The sequence below is a fragment of the Vanacampus margaritifer genome, chromosome 16, assembly GCF_051991255.1.
Source record: "Vanacampus margaritifer isolate UIUO_Vmar chromosome 16, RoL_Vmar_1.0, whole genome shotgun sequence".
Classification (NCBI taxonomy): domain Eukaryota; kingdom Metazoa; phylum Chordata; class Actinopteri; order Syngnathiformes; family Syngnathidae; genus Vanacampus; species Vanacampus margaritifer.
Window position 1 is genome coordinate 3606970 of NC_135447.1, and position 17179 is coordinate 3624148.

At 40.7% G+C, this 17179-nt stretch overlaps 1 protein-coding gene across 9 annotated transcripts in view; it reads left to right on the forward strand.

The window, feature by feature from the left end:
• Positions 1–17179, forward strand: part of rapgef6 (Rap guanine nucleotide exchange factor (GEF) 6) — a 67721-nt gene that overhangs the window by 40723 nt on the left and 9819 nt on the right. For 6 of the 9 annotated variants that reach the window (XM_077546213.1, XM_077546219.1, XM_077546217.1 and 3 more), the window contains 14 exons: positions 2245–2376; positions 3310–3490; positions 5013–5149; positions 5252–5410; positions 6365–6517; positions 8357–8521; positions 9818–9925; positions 10002–10205; positions 11793–11901; positions 12005–12248; positions 12768–12779; positions 13810–13967; positions 14123–14137; positions 15285–15525. In XM_077546213.1, the coding sequence (XP_077402339.1) occupies positions 2245–2376; positions 3310–3490; positions 5013–5149; positions 5252–5410; positions 6365–6517; positions 8357–8521; positions 9818–9925; positions 10002–10205; positions 11793–11901; positions 12005–12248; positions 12768–12779; positions 13810–13967; positions 14123–14137; positions 15285–15525 (2018 nt within the window). The remainder of the gene's footprint in view (positions 1–2244; positions 2377–3309; positions 3491–5012; positions 5150–5251; positions 5411–6364; positions 6518–8356; positions 8522–9817; positions 9926–10001; positions 10206–11792; positions 11902–12004; positions 12249–12767; positions 12780–13809; positions 13968–14122; positions 14138–15284; positions 15526–17179) is intronic. The other 3 variants (XM_077546216.1, XM_077546215.1, XM_077546218.1) reach the window with 3 other exon arrangements.

The following is a 17179-nucleotide window of genomic DNA, read 5'->3' on the forward strand; positions in this document are numbered from 1 at the left end:
TGAAAATAAAAATGCAATTATGCCATCTAGTGGCAGAAAAATATGACCAACACAAATTAAAATGACACTCGTTTTTTTACAGTACACTACTTTTCTCTCTCCCAAATTTTAACTCAATTTTATGATTTATTATGAAATTACTGTATCAATGACTAAACGATGCAGCCATATTAGTTTAACATTTTTTCCCACATTTATGTTAACAAGACTATGAAAACTTAGAAAAAAATATTTGATTGTACATTTTATTGTACATTTAAAACAGATATAAAATTGCAAAGTGCAAGCTCTACCTGCAACAAACATACAAACACGAGCGTAAAATTGTGTTTTCTGGATTTGACGGTGGCACGCCTGTCCGCCCGTCCTCCTCGTTGTCTTTAATTGTACAGCTGAAGGAAGCTGACACATTTATATTTCATCTAGCGACTCTCATGCTTAATGCATGAGGAGAATGGGAGAGCCCCGCCCCCACACAGCCACCCGCCAACTCGCTCCCAAGGGAGCGAGAAAGTGCGTTAGTGCGTGTGGATTAAGGCGGGATTGGGTAAAGGGTGTAAAATAGAGTCGGAAGGCACCCATGCTTCCATTTTCAAAAACATCCACAACCTAAACAATGGCATTTTTTTTTTTTTTTACTTACTCAAAATTACAGTCTGTCCAGACCTGGTTAAGATCTTGAAAGGGACAAAATCTGTTTATGTTCTTATTTTATTTTGATTGTAATTATTAGTAAAAATCTATACATGTATTTAATCTATTCAATTGTATTTAAAAAAAAAAAAAAAAAAAAAAAAGGAATGGTAGTTTATGGAGATTCTAAGATGGGTTGGAAAATGCTAATGTTATAGGCTTGCATTGTCCAACAATGATGGCGAAATATGACGTCATTCATATTATGAATTAGAAAGATGGAAATTGGACTTTCTGAAATGAATGCCTTTATTATCCTTAAATATGCCATTTTAATGTCAGCGCTCCCGTGTCCTCCATGGGGTCGGAGGTTCTGCTCAATAATTATATGGTGTACTAAAGGAACACCCGCCCCCCCCCCCCCTTACCATGTCTTTAATATTTCATGTGGGCACGGTGGCTTCTCCACCCTGTTCCACCTCCGCTTGTTGTTGGATGTCGCGCGCGTTTGGGTTTCGATGGAGGACGCTTGGTGCGGGCTGGCACGGTGTCGCCGGAGGACGGCGTCGCTCAATTTGGCGCTGCCACAACCCAAATTGGTAAGACTTTAGTTGGAGTGGATTCCTGAAGCCAATCCGGGGCTGGGGCAACTGATTTGATTTTTAAAGTGGACAGATGGATGGGCCAGGCTGTTTGGAGATAGATAGATGAAAATAGGGAATGGAAAGTCATTCAATTTCATAATAAAATTCTTAAATGGTATTGTTTGCAATTTAGTTAGTTGTAATTGAATAAAACTATTAAAAAAATATTTTTGCATTTTTTTACATCATATTGTTTATTATTGATGTAATTGTTAATAATGAACCAATTATGTGTTGAAATCAAACACATGCGTAAAATTTCATTTTGGTGTAATATTTTAACATTTTATTTCAAATTATTTAAATAAAATAATTTATTATTATATTGTGTCTTCTTTAATAACTATGAATTAACCAATTGTTTAATTTTAAAAGTTTGTTTATTTTACTTTTAGTTGTTGTTGATTTTCCCTCGCGTTTCCTTTTGCGGCCTGCAGGCCATACTTTGTCCACCACTGAATTAAGCGAAGAATTGAGGTGAAGGCTTTTGGTCATAAACATTCTTTGGTAGTGCCCAATTAAAAAAGAAAAGAAAAAAAAAGAATACCTAATTCTACAGTTGTGGATGTGTGTGTATACAGTATGTGCACCCGGCCCTTTAAGCAGCAGCGTATGAATGTGGACAACGTGGAGCTCTTTGTAATAGTTTGGCCAGCTTATTTAGTGCCCCCGCGAGGGACACAACATTAGGAACATCTCTCATCGTGATTCAGTGCAGAAGCTTCTGCTGCAGAAACGAGGGAAGAGGAGGGATTGCAAAGAGTAGAATGCAATGTACAAGGTCTGATTGTTTACAGTTCAACGTGTTAGCTTGGTGCTAGAAAATGTGTGCGCACGTTGTTCTGATTGTGGTTTGTGCGTTTTGTTTATTTTGCATTTCAAACTTAAAAAAAAAACAAAAAAAAAAAAAACACCCGATCGTCGTCTCATACCGCCTGCTTCCTTTCCTTTCTGTACGTCTGCGCAGCTTCCTGCCGACCTCAATAAGATGCACTTGACGGACCACGCCCACCAGCAGGTGATGCACGTGCCCGCCAGCCAGTCCGGCTGCAGCATCGCCAGCGACTCCGGCAGCAGCAGCTTGTCGGACATCTACCAGGTGAGATAGTACGGGCAGCGATAGGAACAGAAATGTACCGCATGTGCTTCATATTTGATGTTCTATACAATTCTAATGTACAATCATATTTCCGGGAAATGTATTGATACCACATTTACGTCATATTAAATGTTTTTTTTACAACTCAAGCATACCTACCATATTTTATGTTCCAGACAACTATAATGTACAATGCATTATATTTAATGTTCTATACAACTCTAATGTTTAATTTAATTACTTTTATTGATCAACGGTGGGGCCCGCTTCTTCCTCCCTCATCAAGCTAATTATCACTGGTGCTGCGGCGTCGGCGGCTTGTCGCTCGCTACTCCATGTGGCGGCGCAAAGGTCTGACGCAGGAAATAACCCTGACCTTTCCCGAGCAGAGTACACTTCTCTCGAAGCTTTGTGTCCTTCAGCTTCTTGTTGATATTGTCACAGCTATAATCCAAATCAATAATACATATATTGAATCATTCAAACCCTTTCAGCGCACCTTCGTTCTCAAAATATAATCCGAAAAATGTTTTTCATCTTGTAGCTGGCTGATAACTTCCGAGCTAATGAGATTCCACAATCAATGTGGAAGCCCCATTGAGGGACGTAAACGGTGTTAATGGCCGCATAGTAGTGGTTATTACCTCCGCCAGGGAGGCTTTCATAGACGTTTCTTTGCCTTTCGTTTGCTGGCTCCACTGCATCAACGTTGCAGAAAAAGGACGGAGGGATATGGTAGAAACAGAAACAAAATAATAAATCCTCGCCGCAGTGCCATCTGGTAGGACACTCACTTCGGGGCATGGAGTAGTTTCGGTCGCTTGTTGCTAGGCAGAATTCAATTCCAATCAAACAGAATTATTGATGCAAAATGGCAGAAAAGGGACATTGAGAGTTTCTCAAGCGTTCAATCTGGAAATTGTCCCTACCCAGGCCACGGAGAGTGAACTAGGCGATGTGGACCTCTCCGGTCTTCCCGAGGCTACCGTGGACAGTGAGGAGGAGGAAGAGGAGGACGAGGACCTGGACAGAGCCTCAGACGCACTCCGGGGCCGAGACCTGGTGCGCGAATGTCTGGAGAAGGACCCTGCCGACCGTAACGATGACGACATCGGTCAGTGAATACATATCATGTTTAGTATTCTATACAACTCTAATGTAGCATATTTACTCTGTATTTAATGTGCTAGACAACTCTATTCTAATCAGCTAAAATGTACCATACGTACATTCATTCATTTTCCGTTTTATACAATTTCAATGCATCACATTTGCGTCATATTTAACGTTCTATTTATATCATGAACTCTTTTCATGCCAAGAACGTTAATTAACGTTAACGGAAATCCCAACGACTCCTACCAATAACGTTAATTGACGTCAATTGTGTTTGTTTGTTTTTTTTGTTTTTGTTTTTCAGGAAAGCTCAGTATTGTTCATTCGATTTGACATCATCATTGCTCTCCTTTTTTTTTTTTTTTTTTAATAATAATAATAAAAAATATATTTTTTTTTATACACATATATATATATATATATATATATATATACATATATATATATTTTATTTATAATTTTGTATATGTGTGTGCGTGCGTGCGTGTATTCATCAGTTCACCTAAAGCCTATTAAAAAAAAATCCCATACTAATAATAATATAATTATAAATTGCCAAATGCAGAAACATCAATGTAAGTTATCACGATGTAGCGGCTCTCGCTAACAGACAGAATTAAGTAACCAGAATTAGGTTAAAAAATTCTATATACGTAGACCATGTTTCTATAAATTTTGATATTTGGTTTTTATTTGAGGCAGATATTTTTTCCATTAAAATGTGATTTATGAGGAGGTTAGACCATTGGTCGATATTCAGAGTTTGTTTATTTTTCCAGTTAACAAGAATTGGTTTTTTTTGCGTAAGTAAGGGCTACAAGTGTAGATTGAAATTGTTTATGTGGTAAGTCAATTGTTGTTAGGTCACCTAGCAAACACAAGTTTGTTTGTTTTTCAATGGGCAGCGCAACGTCTTGGTTTCATGAAAGAGTTGACCCAAAAAAAAAAAACCACTAAGTATGACCAGCAGATAGCAGCGTTGCATCTCTTTTCAATTGGCTCCCGTGGATCAAATGACATAAAAGCATGGCGGATTTTAGGAAATACGTTCTCAAGGATGAAGTGAATTATCAAAGCGTTAAATCTAATTCGCAGAACGTCACCAAACAAAAAATATTAGTGTCAAAGTCAGTTTTTTTCCACAATAAGTTTTTCTCCTTATTTTTTTCCATTATAGCTTGGTGCCACTCAAATGACCTATTTTCAAATGGTGAATGGAATGAGGTAGAATCATACTTTTTTTTTCTAACATGAGAATGGAATCCAATCTTTCATATGATATCCATCATATTTATGTAGTCATAAGCACACAATATTCCGTTTGCCTTGAAAGATGAGTGAATGCTCGAAATGGGCTGGCACTGTAGGGGTTGTCTTTTTGGATAACGGTTGGCAGTAAAAGAGTTAAATGTTGCCATCATATTTAATGTTCCATACAACTTTAATGTGCCATATTTCCATACCGGTATTTAATGTTCTAGGCAACTCTTAATGTAGCATATTTCATGTTCTGTCCGCAGAGCAACTGCTGGAGTTTATGCACCAGCTGCCAGCCTTCGCCAACATGACCATGTCGGTGCGTCGGGAGCTGTGCGGCGTGATGGTGTTCGAGGTGGTGGAGCAGGCGGGCACCGTCATTCTGCACGACAAGCAGGAGGTCAGAACCACACTTGACACACAAAACCCCAAATGGCGACTCACCACCATACATGGATGATGATGATGATGATGATGTCATCCGTGTTTTCACACCACAAAGCTGGACCTGTGGTACGTCATCCTGAACGGGGCGGTGGAAATCGGCCGCCCCGAGGGCCGGGCGGAGACGCTGTGCATGGGCAACAGCTTCGGCATTTCGCCGTCGTTGCAAAAACAGTACATGAACGGCGAGGTGCGCACCAAAGGGGACGACTGTCAGGTAAGGGCGAGGATTCTGTTACTATTAATTTAAAACAGGGATGTGATTTTTCCGCTAATTCGCGGAATTCCGTTTTTTTTATCCCCCCACCCCCCCAAAAAAAAAAAATCTTTTTTTTTTTTTTTTTTAGTAGTTCATTGTGTATGCACATGACTCCGACAGATAACATCTTCTGCTATAACAAAGACATTTGTGGTATGCTCTAATATGAGTTACTTTTCATTTGGTCATGATACAATTATTTGTTCTTGAAATTTGAACTCTTCAACATTATTTATGTGTTAACTTAGTAATCACATTAGTTAGATATGATGATATTCTCAGTGATAGTTTTTAAAAGCAAAGGCAGTCCAATGTTTTTGAATGTGACTGATTTTGAGTTGACTAAAACTGCCATTTTATATGGGATAGTTCAATATACATTGAAAATTTATGCTGTTGTTTTGTCTATTTCTTTGTCATGTGAGTGCATTGAAAGTACTTAAAAACACGGAAAACCCATGAGCTCCGGCCCCCCTTGTCCCCCCACCAGGGCACTGCCTGCGGCCCCCAGACCCCCGGCTAAATTTTCAGATAATTTCACTTTGGTCAAATCACATCCCTGTTAAAATGATTTCAAGTTCAATTTAAAAAAAAAATAATGTTTTAAATAATGCAGCACAGCATGGGTTAGTTAGCTGCTAATGCTAAGCATGTTTAAATTAAATAAAAGGCATAATAGGTCTCCTTAAAAGGCACTCGATGGTCATTTCAAGTCACATACACATCAAGCGGTCGCCCACTTTCTGTGCAATACGCATCACTTCCTGTCGTCATACCTTGAGGAAGTCGGCAAAGTTGCTTTTCGTAGAAAGGGAAGCTGGCTTCTTCTCACGCCCGGCGGGCGCACTAGAAAGTCGTCTGACTGCTTTTTATTCCGATGCCACATGGGTCACTATGCGCTCTCGCCCGCAGTTGGTGTGCATCGCCCAGGAGGACTACTGGCGCATCCTCAACCACGTGGAGAAGAACACGCACAAGGTGGAGGAGGAGGGCGAGATCGTCATGGTGAAGGAGCACCGCGAGCTGGACCGGAGCGGCACCCGCAAGGGGCACATTGTCATCAAGGTGAAAAAAATAATGATAATGATTAATTACAATGATCCGAACTCGAGTCTTATTTGAGCAAGAATGGTTTTGAATGAAATCAGACCCAATGTGAATTGTTCCATCACAAGTGTGCTATTGATTTTTTGTTTTTGTTTTTTGATTGAAGCAATATCCTGCTCAATTTAAGGGGTGTCCTTGGCCTTCTTGCGCTTGTTGAGCCAGCCCAGAAGATTAGTAGATTGTCCTCAAATATTTCTGAATGGCTGTTCAGTCTCCAAGCAAATTTTTGGGGTGATTTTTGAGTGGTATTCCGCTAAACTTAGGGAGCTTCATAGGATCTGAACTAACTTAGCTAGTAGCTACCATCAAAGGAATTGACTAGTTATGTAGATTAAGTGCGAGATGAAAAGTAGTCAATTTACCATTTTGCAAGATATGCCAGACCATAATTTTATTGGATTTTCTTCAAACATGTAGGGTTGGCTGTTCAGTCTCCAAGCAAGTGTTTTATTGATTTTTTTTTTGAGTGCTAATCCACAAAGTTTAGCGGGTTTCATTGGATCCGAAAAAGCTTTGCTACCATCAAAGGACACAATTTGTTATTTTGTGCGCTATGGCCAGGCTAAGATTTTTACCGGAAAGTCTTCAAACATTTCAGGATCAATGTTCAGTCTTCAATCAAGCGTGCTTTTGATTTTTGAGTGGCTATCCAACACAATTTAGCTAAGGTTATCTCCGTTTTGTAGCATTAGCGCAAAATGAGAATATGTGGAAGCTGCCATTTGAGTTCAAAGTTTCAAGTTCAACCATTGATTGCGACCTTGGATGCCGACACCAGAAGAGTACAAGGCTGCTAGCCCAAAGCGGCTAATTCGCATCTTTCAGGTTATCGCCGATCGATCAGCAGCTACTTGCCGAAACATCAATGCGCCGGCTCAGCGCTCTTTGTTGCTAATTTAGAGGAAGCGTTAGCGCGATTAGTTCTCCTCTTGTCCGCCAAGGCCCCTTTTGATCTTCTGCCATTTTTTTTTTTTTTTTTTTTTGCTTCTCAGACTCTCCAGAGCCAGTCGGATATTGATCATATAATGGGCCTCAACGATCCAAAAACACATCCAGTGTAGACCAGTCGATTCTCAACTCGAGTGTTTTGGAATTTTTTGTTTTTTTCCGCTTCTCTTTCTGTTGTTCTTTTTGTGTCGGGCGAAGAGAAGAGAGGATATGATTTGCTACTTTCGCTTCCTCGCCGAAAAAGAATCGTTTCCTTCCAGAGGATTCCATTTAGTCTAATGTGTATCTTTATTTCCCTCTCAAAGGCTGTACTCGATTTATGAATTAAAAAAAAAACGATGTATGTTTTTACAATTAATATTTTGGCTCAAGGAAGGATGAATGGCGACCTGTCATATTGAAATCTGTAGAGAGGATGTTGCCTGCAAACTGACACAAAAAAAAGATAACACTAAAAGTATATTTATTAATGTAAATGAATAAGTACATAAAATAATAAATATTGAGAATAAGTAAAATAATGACAATTGAAAATAACTTACTGCATTGATAACAACAAGCTCCACAAATGTAATGTATAAAAAATGAATAAAACTAACATTTACCCCAAAAAATAAAAAAAAATAATTATAAGAAGAAGCAATAAAAATGTAAAAAAAAAGGCATTAATAAAACAAAGCACAGCATTACCGAGGCGACAAAAAGGCAGACTGTGCGTTTTCTTGACTGACAGCTTTGACTTAATACTTTATGTCCTTGTCGTTTATATGATTAATGTCAACATGTTGCCGAGTGGTTTGTTGGCCACCTGCCGTATTGTAAATGCGCTCCGCTCCGTGTCACCCACAGGGGACCCCCGAGCGTCTGATCATGCACCTGGTGGAGGAGCCCTCGGTGGTGGACCCCACCTACATCGAGGACTTCCTGCTCACGTACCGCACCTTCGTGTCCAGCCCCATGGAGGTGGGCAAGAAGCTGCTGGACTGGTTCCAGATGGATACGCTCCGAGACACGGTCAGTGTGTGTGTGTGTGTGTATACGGGTTTGTTTATATGCTGTGTGTTGCACTTGTGGAAATGTCAAGTAGTCAGTCGATGCTAAGGAATGTGTGTGTGCATGTGTGCATCCTACAGCGTATGTCAGCTTTGTTACAATTTTTTTTTTCTTCAAATAATTTTACACATTTTAATGAGATTTTTTGAAAATGTATAAAAAAATAACTGTACTATAATTATTTTTTTTTTACATGCCTGTAAATATTCACAGCATTGTGCTATATTTTGCTACAAATTGGAGGCAGTCACGCCTCAGTAAGCTTACCGCAGTAATATTAACAAATTTGCTCCGAAAAACGTAGAAATACGTTCTGTTTTAAAAGTATCCCAAAGAAGCATTTATACGTTTTTTTTATGCAAGAGTATACAGAAGGCTTTGATGCAGCCTCTCAACTGCACAAAACGGTTAAAGAAATGGTAGTTATTACAAAAACGGCCAACAGGTGGCAGCAGCGTAGAAGAGATCAACCAGGGCCATGTTGAAAACAAGCTAATTTCCCCACAACTTAAAGCGGATTTGTGAATAAAGATGAAACTTAGCTATATTCTAATGCTAATTGCTGCAAAAATGTAAACCGATAGAATTTTTTTTTTTTTCCTGATGAAGCCGGGAGTGAAGGGGATTGCTTCAGTGAAAATGGCTGGGAGTGAATGAGTTAATTCCTCTTCACAGAGGATAAAGAATATATATATATATATATATTTTTTTAAATGATTAACTAATCTGAAGTGTTGAAGGTGTTTTAAGAGTAAACCTCTTGTCAGCTATGAAGGTACATTTGCATACAGATTAAAAAAAATCATGTTGTAATCCTGCAGACAAGAACAAAACAAAATGCAAAAAAAGTGACGCCCTGTGAATACTTTCCGATGCACCGTATGAATTTAAACAAAATGCCACTTAATGCATTTATCCCTGGCACATTGTTTTTTCCGTGCTCGTCTTATGCTTCTCTCAGCGCTCTCTGTGTTTCTTTTTATTTTGTATTCCCATGCGCTTTGTTGAAATTCCTGTGTTTTCGATCGATACGCACGTTCAGCACGCTCAGCGGTCCTTGAGCTTGGCGGCCATTATAGTGCACGGCCGACACTCTGCTTGTCCGTAGGGGCTTCGAGTGAGGATTAGTGCACACTTCTGCCAATAGCAGTCAAGTTTTACCCTGCAAACGAGTGCAGTGGAAGCGCAACAAAAATGTGTTTTGTTTATGTCAAATTTGAAGGGGTTTATTTCAAATTCATACATTTTGGAATGCAGGTGACTCGTATCGTGCTGCTGTGGGTCAACAACCACTTCAACGACTTTGAGGGCGACACGGCCATGACGCGTTTCCTGGAGGACTTTGAGAAGCTGCTGGAAGTCGCCGTAAGCTCACGCATCTCACCGTGTCACCTTAAAGCTTTCGCGCAAGTTTTAAAATCATTTTTTTTTTTTACTTTAGAAAATGAAAGGCCACCTGCGGCTGCTCAATATCGCCTGCGCCGCCAAGGCCAAGTGGCGGCAGATCACGCTGCAAAAGGCGTCGCGCGAGTCGCCGCTCTACTTCAGCGTGCAGGGTGGCAGCGAGCGCGGCTTCGGAATATTCGTCGAGTCGGTGGAGGACGGCAGCAAAGCGGCTGAGGCGGGACTCAAACGCGGAGACCAGGTGAGACAAAATTGGGGATTCTCACAATTACAGAGAGGCCAGCGAGAGGCGTCCTTGTATATACGCAACAAAAATATAAACCACTTTTGTTTTTTTGCACCCATTTTTTATGAGCTGTCCAAAGCCCCGTCCAGACGGAAGCAAAGCCGGCTTCGTTCCTCAAACAAATCTCGTACACACAGAAGGCATTTCAAGACTTGCGTGTGTCCAAAAGAAAACGCTGAGGACGATTAACGGCTGTAATGTATATGCCAAGTCTGGGGTGGCGCTGTGGCGCAGCCACAGGGAGTTAACGAAAAGCGTAGAAGAAGAAGACAAACACTTTTTTTTTTTTTTTAACTTTATTGCAATCTACAGAACAAACATGGCTTTGCTTGTATCAAAACAACATGAAAAAGACAAACACGAGAGAAGTGACGATGGCGGGCGATTCAAGTACAACACCGATTGTTGAACCCTGCATATGGTGTCCGGACGGACGCGTTTTGAAATCTTTCCACTCGGGAGCCCGGTTTCAAAAGTGTTTCGCGTGGACGAACGGCCTAAACGGTAAGAAACTTGTGAGGATACATTGAAACTGGCTTCCGCGTGGTCGAGGCCTTTGACTGGTTTGTGAACAATAATTGAGAGAAATGCTGATATTGTGAATGTGTTAAATGTTTTAGATCCGAGTTCATCTCCTAAAAAATTGTAGTAAAAGCAAAAGTGTTAGCGTTTATATTTTTCTTGAATATAGTCACTTCAATTTGCCTTTTTTTTGTTTCCATCGCATCTCCCTATCCTTTTTTTGTGGTTTTAGGAACAGCAATTAAAGGATTTCAGACACTAGGCAGGGATGTGATTTTTCCGCTAATTCGCGGAATTCCGCTTTTTTTTTATCTCCCCCCCAAAAAAAAAAATTCCGATTTTTTAAATTATTTTTTTTATTTTATTTTATTTTTTAAAGTAGTTCATTGTGTATGCACATGACTCCGACAGATAACATCTTCTGCTATAACAAAGACATTTGTGGTATGCTCTAATATGAGTTACTTTTCATTTGGTCATGATACAATTATTTGTTCATGCAATTTGAACTCTTCAACATTATTTATGTGTTAACTTAGTAATCACATTAGTTAGATATGATGATATTCTCAGTGATAGTTTTTAAAAGCAAAGGCAGTCCAATGTTTTTGAATGTGACTGATTTTGAGTTGACTAAAACTGCCATTTTATATGGGATAGTTCAATATACATTGAAAATTTATGCTGTTGTTTTGTCTATTTCTTTGTCATGTGAGTGCATTGAAAGTACTTAAAAGCACGGAAAACCCATGAGCTCCGGGGGTCTTCGCCCCCCTTGTCCCCCCACCAGGGCACTGCCCTGGACCTAGCTGGGTGCCAGCGGCCCCCAGACCCCCAGCTAAATTTTCAGATAATTTCACTTTGGTCAAATCACATCCCTGACTAGGTCGGAAGAGTCCAGCCAAAGAATTTGATTTAATTTTGTGTGAATAAACAAGCGCTGGTGACTTTTTGTTACCTTTTTAAAACTGCTACCGGAGCTTCATCTCTATACATTAAAATGTGCCATCTCCATTTCAGATCATGGAGATCAACGGGCAGAATTTTGAGAACATCTCTTTCTCCAAAGCCGTGGACATCCTGAGAAACAACACGCACTTGTCCCTCACGGTCAAGACCAACATATTCGGTGGGTGAACCAACCAAATTACTCCAAAAGTCATTTTCCCATAACATGATATTAAATGCCTACATGTGAATAACGTGATGTCGTCCATCAATTGGCGCGGCAGTCTTTAAGGAGCTCTTGAGCCGGATCGTGCACGAGAAGAAGAACGGCGGGCCGCACATTCCCAAGATCCAGGAGAAAAAGGGCAACCGCTTCTCCATCCCGGACCTGCCCGGCGACATGGAGTTCGCCACCGACCACAAGACCACGCGCAAGATGAAGGCCAACACGGTGTCGGGCGGCCGCAACAAGATCCGCAAGATGCTGGAGAAGACGCGCTTCAGCATCCTGCCGCCCAAGCCCTTCAGGTGGGACGCGCTAGGCTAAGATGGACGCTAGCGGGAAAAGCCACGACAAATGAGCAAATTGCACGTCGTCACTTGCAGGAGTATTTTCAGAAATAGGCAGAGAACAAAATATTGACATAAGTATTTAATGTCACACATGATTTAGCTATTTGTCCACACGCAATCATATGTCCACTTTAAAAAGCATTCATTTTGCAACGTGCTGACTCGGCGTGACCTTTCTATTTCGGTTGAGGTCAAACAGTCGCTGTGAGAAATACACTTCCTCAATAAACTTCATGCGTGTAGGAGGAACATCACTTTTTAGCATTTGCATGTCCTCTCCCTTCACGTATGCATACTTTCCTCACGCAAGCTACTATGAATGGACACATACACACGCCTACACACACACACACACACACACACTGCCGCTCCTGCCGTGCTTTTTATCCCTGAATTTAGCGATGCCGCTCCTGTCTTTTTTTTAATTTCATTTAAAATTTTCTGTTTCTTTTTCCCCTTGCTTTGCTGCTTCAGGGGCCTCTTTGGGTAAGACTTGATGCTCAGTGCACACACACACACACACACACACACGCGCGCACACACACAGCCAATCCAATTCTCGGCCACTTGTTGCTAGGCGGACTTCACAGGGGTCGACCAGGCAACACTCGGCTGTTTGACGTGACACATTAGGGGGAACTGCGCTGCAAAAAAATCCAAGAGTTTGTGAATTATGACACAAGCTCATTGGTGCACTTTAATTTTCGCAATGGAATAACTACTCTGTATTAAATGTAAAATGAATATTGGAAAGTAGAAATAACAGCACACTTGCCTCCCTAACAAAAAATGGCCACACACATGCAGCATTGTTCATAACATTTTGGTTGTTCAGCTGCTTCCAGGATTCTGCTGAGTCATGTCCTGCTTTTAAGATGACAAATGTAAAACACTGCCTTTAGTAGTATTTTCATCTAAAACAAAATTTTAAAAAGGAACAATGAAGTATTCAAATGAATTGAACTGAATAAATGTCGATGATCTCAATCTGGATTATAAATTAAGACTATTAACTGACCGTACTTATTTGAGCCCATTTTCTTTTATCATCACACTTTTTGTTTAAGTCTTGCGAGGGTACTTTGAGTTCATTGCGGCACATTTTGAGTTCACTAAGGCACGAGATGGCCAAGGTTTTTCAGATGATTAGCAACAACCCGCCTAGATGGACTGCAGGGGAAATGAAACGGGAAGTAAACTTTAGATTTAGTTCAGTTTAGTTAGCCAAGGTCATATAAAGTAGTGATTAGCCTACTTTTAGATGAATGACCAGCAGTTCAGACCCAACTAGTATGCTGCAGGAACAGGCCGGGCTACAAAAAAAAATTACAAAGCTTTTGAATCTTTGTGTAAAAACGTTTTAAGTATTTTCTACACAGTCCATTATGTAATTCCCGTTGCCACTTACGTCTTGAAATGAACATTTGCATGTGATGTAACATCTCCATCCGTTACCATGGAGATCTTCTGCGTATGAACCGCAAAATAATGGCATATGGTGTTGTTGCACCCTCAGCGACGGCGGCATGGGTCAGTCGCAGGACGACAGCATCGTGGGCACCAAGCAGTGTCGGCACAGCGTGGCCATCATGCCCATCCCCGGCAGCCTGTCGTCAAGCAGCCCGGACCTCCTCCAGCCCGCCACCAGCGTCTTGGACTTCTCCAACCCAGCAGGTTAGGAGACCACCACCTTACACGCAAGGCTACATGAATAGATTACAGGAGACAAGAGTTTTTCCACCGACCTTTTCGTCTTTTCACGGCCTTTATTCTTTCCTCTCATGTTGTTTTCTTCTCCTTGTCATCCTTCTCACATTTTGCTGGTCCAGCACTGGGACTGTACTGTGAGTATGGACGCTTGTCTTTGTTCTGTCCACGTCTAAAAATGTCGTCTTTTGCATGCGCTTCTGTCTGAAAACAATATCAGGCCTTGAGGTTGTTTTGTTTCATGTGTCCAGTCAACCGACAATAATATGTTATATGTGAAAGTCTAAACGTGACATTCTGATTAATATTACATTTGTGGAATATGAGTTATGAAGCAAAATCCAGCCATTTTTATCCATCTGACGGGTCGGCCATTTTGTCACTTGCTGTCGACTGAAGATGAGATCAATGTTCAGGGCTGACGCAACGACCAATCACAGCTCAGCTTCAGAAAACAGGTGATCTGTGATTGGTCGTTGCCTCAGCCCTGAGCAACAGTGATGTCATCTTCAGTCGACAGCAAGTGACAAAATGGCCGTCCCCTGAGATGGATGAAAACGGCTGGACTTTGCTGCTTAACTCATATTCCACTAACACAATATCAACCAGAAAACCACATTTAGACTAGTGGGGCTGCATAGAACATATTATTGTCAAAAAAAACAAGATGTTTGGTCAAGCTTTGACCTTGTGGAGCTAATCTGTATACGAGTGTGAAATTGTCTAGCAATGGGACAAAATCGCTAGACGGGTTTGTTTTTATAGGGCCAAAATGAACCTGAGATGGTAGCTTCATAGCAAAATGGCAGACTTGCTGTGTGTTTTTGGGCATGAGTTTGCTTATTTATTTTTAATTTTTTTGTTCTGCTCATGACGTAAACATGCAAAATCACTACCGTACTCCAAAACGTCTTTCTCGTATGGTAGTAAGGGGACAAAAATCTGTAGAACAAGTTAAGGGTATTCTCTGAAAACCCTTGGGAAATGGCCAACCTGAAATGGCTTCTTGAAAGCCAAAATGGCCGACGTACTTTTTGGTGGGTCTACAGGTGATGGACTAGCTTACTAAATTTGATGTTGCTAAGAGAAAAACTGGCTTTGGGGGCTGAATTAAAAAAAAATAAAAAGAAGCATGCTTCACACATAATGTGCCTAAAATGGCCGCTTTAAACAAAAATGACAAAATGTCCTTAGTGTTGCATGCTCAAAAAAACAAAAACAAAAAAACAAAGTGACACATAATTGGTCCCTTGTCCTCTAAAGTCCCTCTCGCACCCTCTCCAGACATTCCAGACCAGGTGATCCGGGTTTTCAAGGCGGACCAGCAGAGCTGCTACATCATCATCAGCAAGGACACCACCGCCAAGGATGTGGTGGCGCACGCCGTCAACGAGTTCGGACTGACGCCGGCCGCCGAGAACTACTCGCTGTGCGAGGTGTCTGTCAGCCCCGAGGGCGTCATCAAACAGCGCCGCCTGCCTGACCAGCTCTCCAAGCTGGCCGACCGCATTCAGCTCAACGGCAGGTAAGACTGCTTTTCAAAGGGGGAGACACACGGGAATGGCCTCCGTGAGAACTTTTTTTTTTTTTTTTTGTGGGCACACTCATGATTTGCCGAATTCCAACCTGTCCAAGCCAACTGGCTTTTGGGTGTTGAATCAAAAAAAAAAAAGAAGGTGTTGAATGTTCAAAACGTAGAAGAAGAAATTGTGTGGAATCGTGCGACTGGTATAGTTTGCTATCTGTTCCTACCTGGCTGGTGATTGGCAGCAGGTCCAGTCGGGGCGCAGTCAAGCTGACAGCCGGACATGTTTTTACCCGCCAAAACACTCTACGGTGTAACAGAGTGTAGCTTGACACACAAATACACACACAAGCCTCAGTGACTCACTCGGTCCTGCTTCACTGCTTTTTTCCTGTAGTGAAGTCACTTTCTTTCCTCCATGTGCCATTATTTCTTTTTATTAAACCTATTGGAGATTATATCATTTGTCATCACTTTCTATAATCAAAGCCTGTAAAAGATTATTGTATAAATCAGTACTTCTTAACGTGGGTTCGATTGAACCCCAGTGGTTCGGTGAGTCTCTGTATCTGTGCTGCGGGGAATTTGGTGAGCTCAGTAGTCAACATGTGGCTGCTGTGATGGTACATTGTGTGATTTTTTTCTTTCTTTATTATTGTAATCCTTTCATACTAACTGTCGTGCAAAAAAAAGTGATCAGATGAATCTGTGCAAAATGAATCGACATGTATAACGGAACGTATGGTGTTCCACAGGGTTCAATTCCGGGGCCTCTGCATTTTTGATTGTATCTGTGGTGGTTGTTTTAAATATAAATATAGAGTTGAGTGATGGGAGTCAGTTAATTTTTTTCACCTGTAAGCAGCTATATTTTAGTGATAGACCGATATGATTAGTAGTAGTCAGGGAGACCGATAACCGATATTTCAAGCCGATATTTTTTTGCAGTAAAAGATAACTTATTAGCGTCAAAATTAAAAACGTTTTCTTTTCATTTTAAACATATGAAGATTATAACAAATTGCAGGGAGCTTCCAGGGACATCAGCATCTGTTAAGCTAAATTCAAAACTAAGCAAGTAAATGGTTCCCTAAAGTTTTCTAATGTAAATAAAGTTTTCTAAAATTTCAACATATCTTAATTTTATTTATTAAATTTTTAAATATAAAAAGTCTAGGGAGTTCCCAGTGTCAGCATCATTTTTCTAAAGTGGAAATTTCAATAAATCCATAAATGAAAAGTTCCCTGTACCTCACTGAGCAACAGATGCATGCGAATGTAGCTAATTTAGGGTTTTTGTCAAGGTTCGTAAAAGGTTTCGATGAAAGATCTTCGCAGACAGCGAAAAATTGTCTGAATATGTTCAAAATGTCTTGCCGACAAGAAAAACCTGCCTGTGAACAGCTGACGGATCCTGATGAAAACCCTAAATTCGCTACGTTCGCAAGCATTCAACGCTCAGTGAGATACCAGCTATCGGCTTTCAGATTCATAAAAAGGCAGATGATAATCGGTCTATCCCTACTGTATTTATGTCTTAAATTTGAGATAACATTTTTATTTTATTTTTTATTTTTCAATTAAAGTGTTTGGTGCCATGAAACTGGTGGGCTTCAGCCTCCAACAAGGCGAAGAACCACTGTTTTTGAATGTT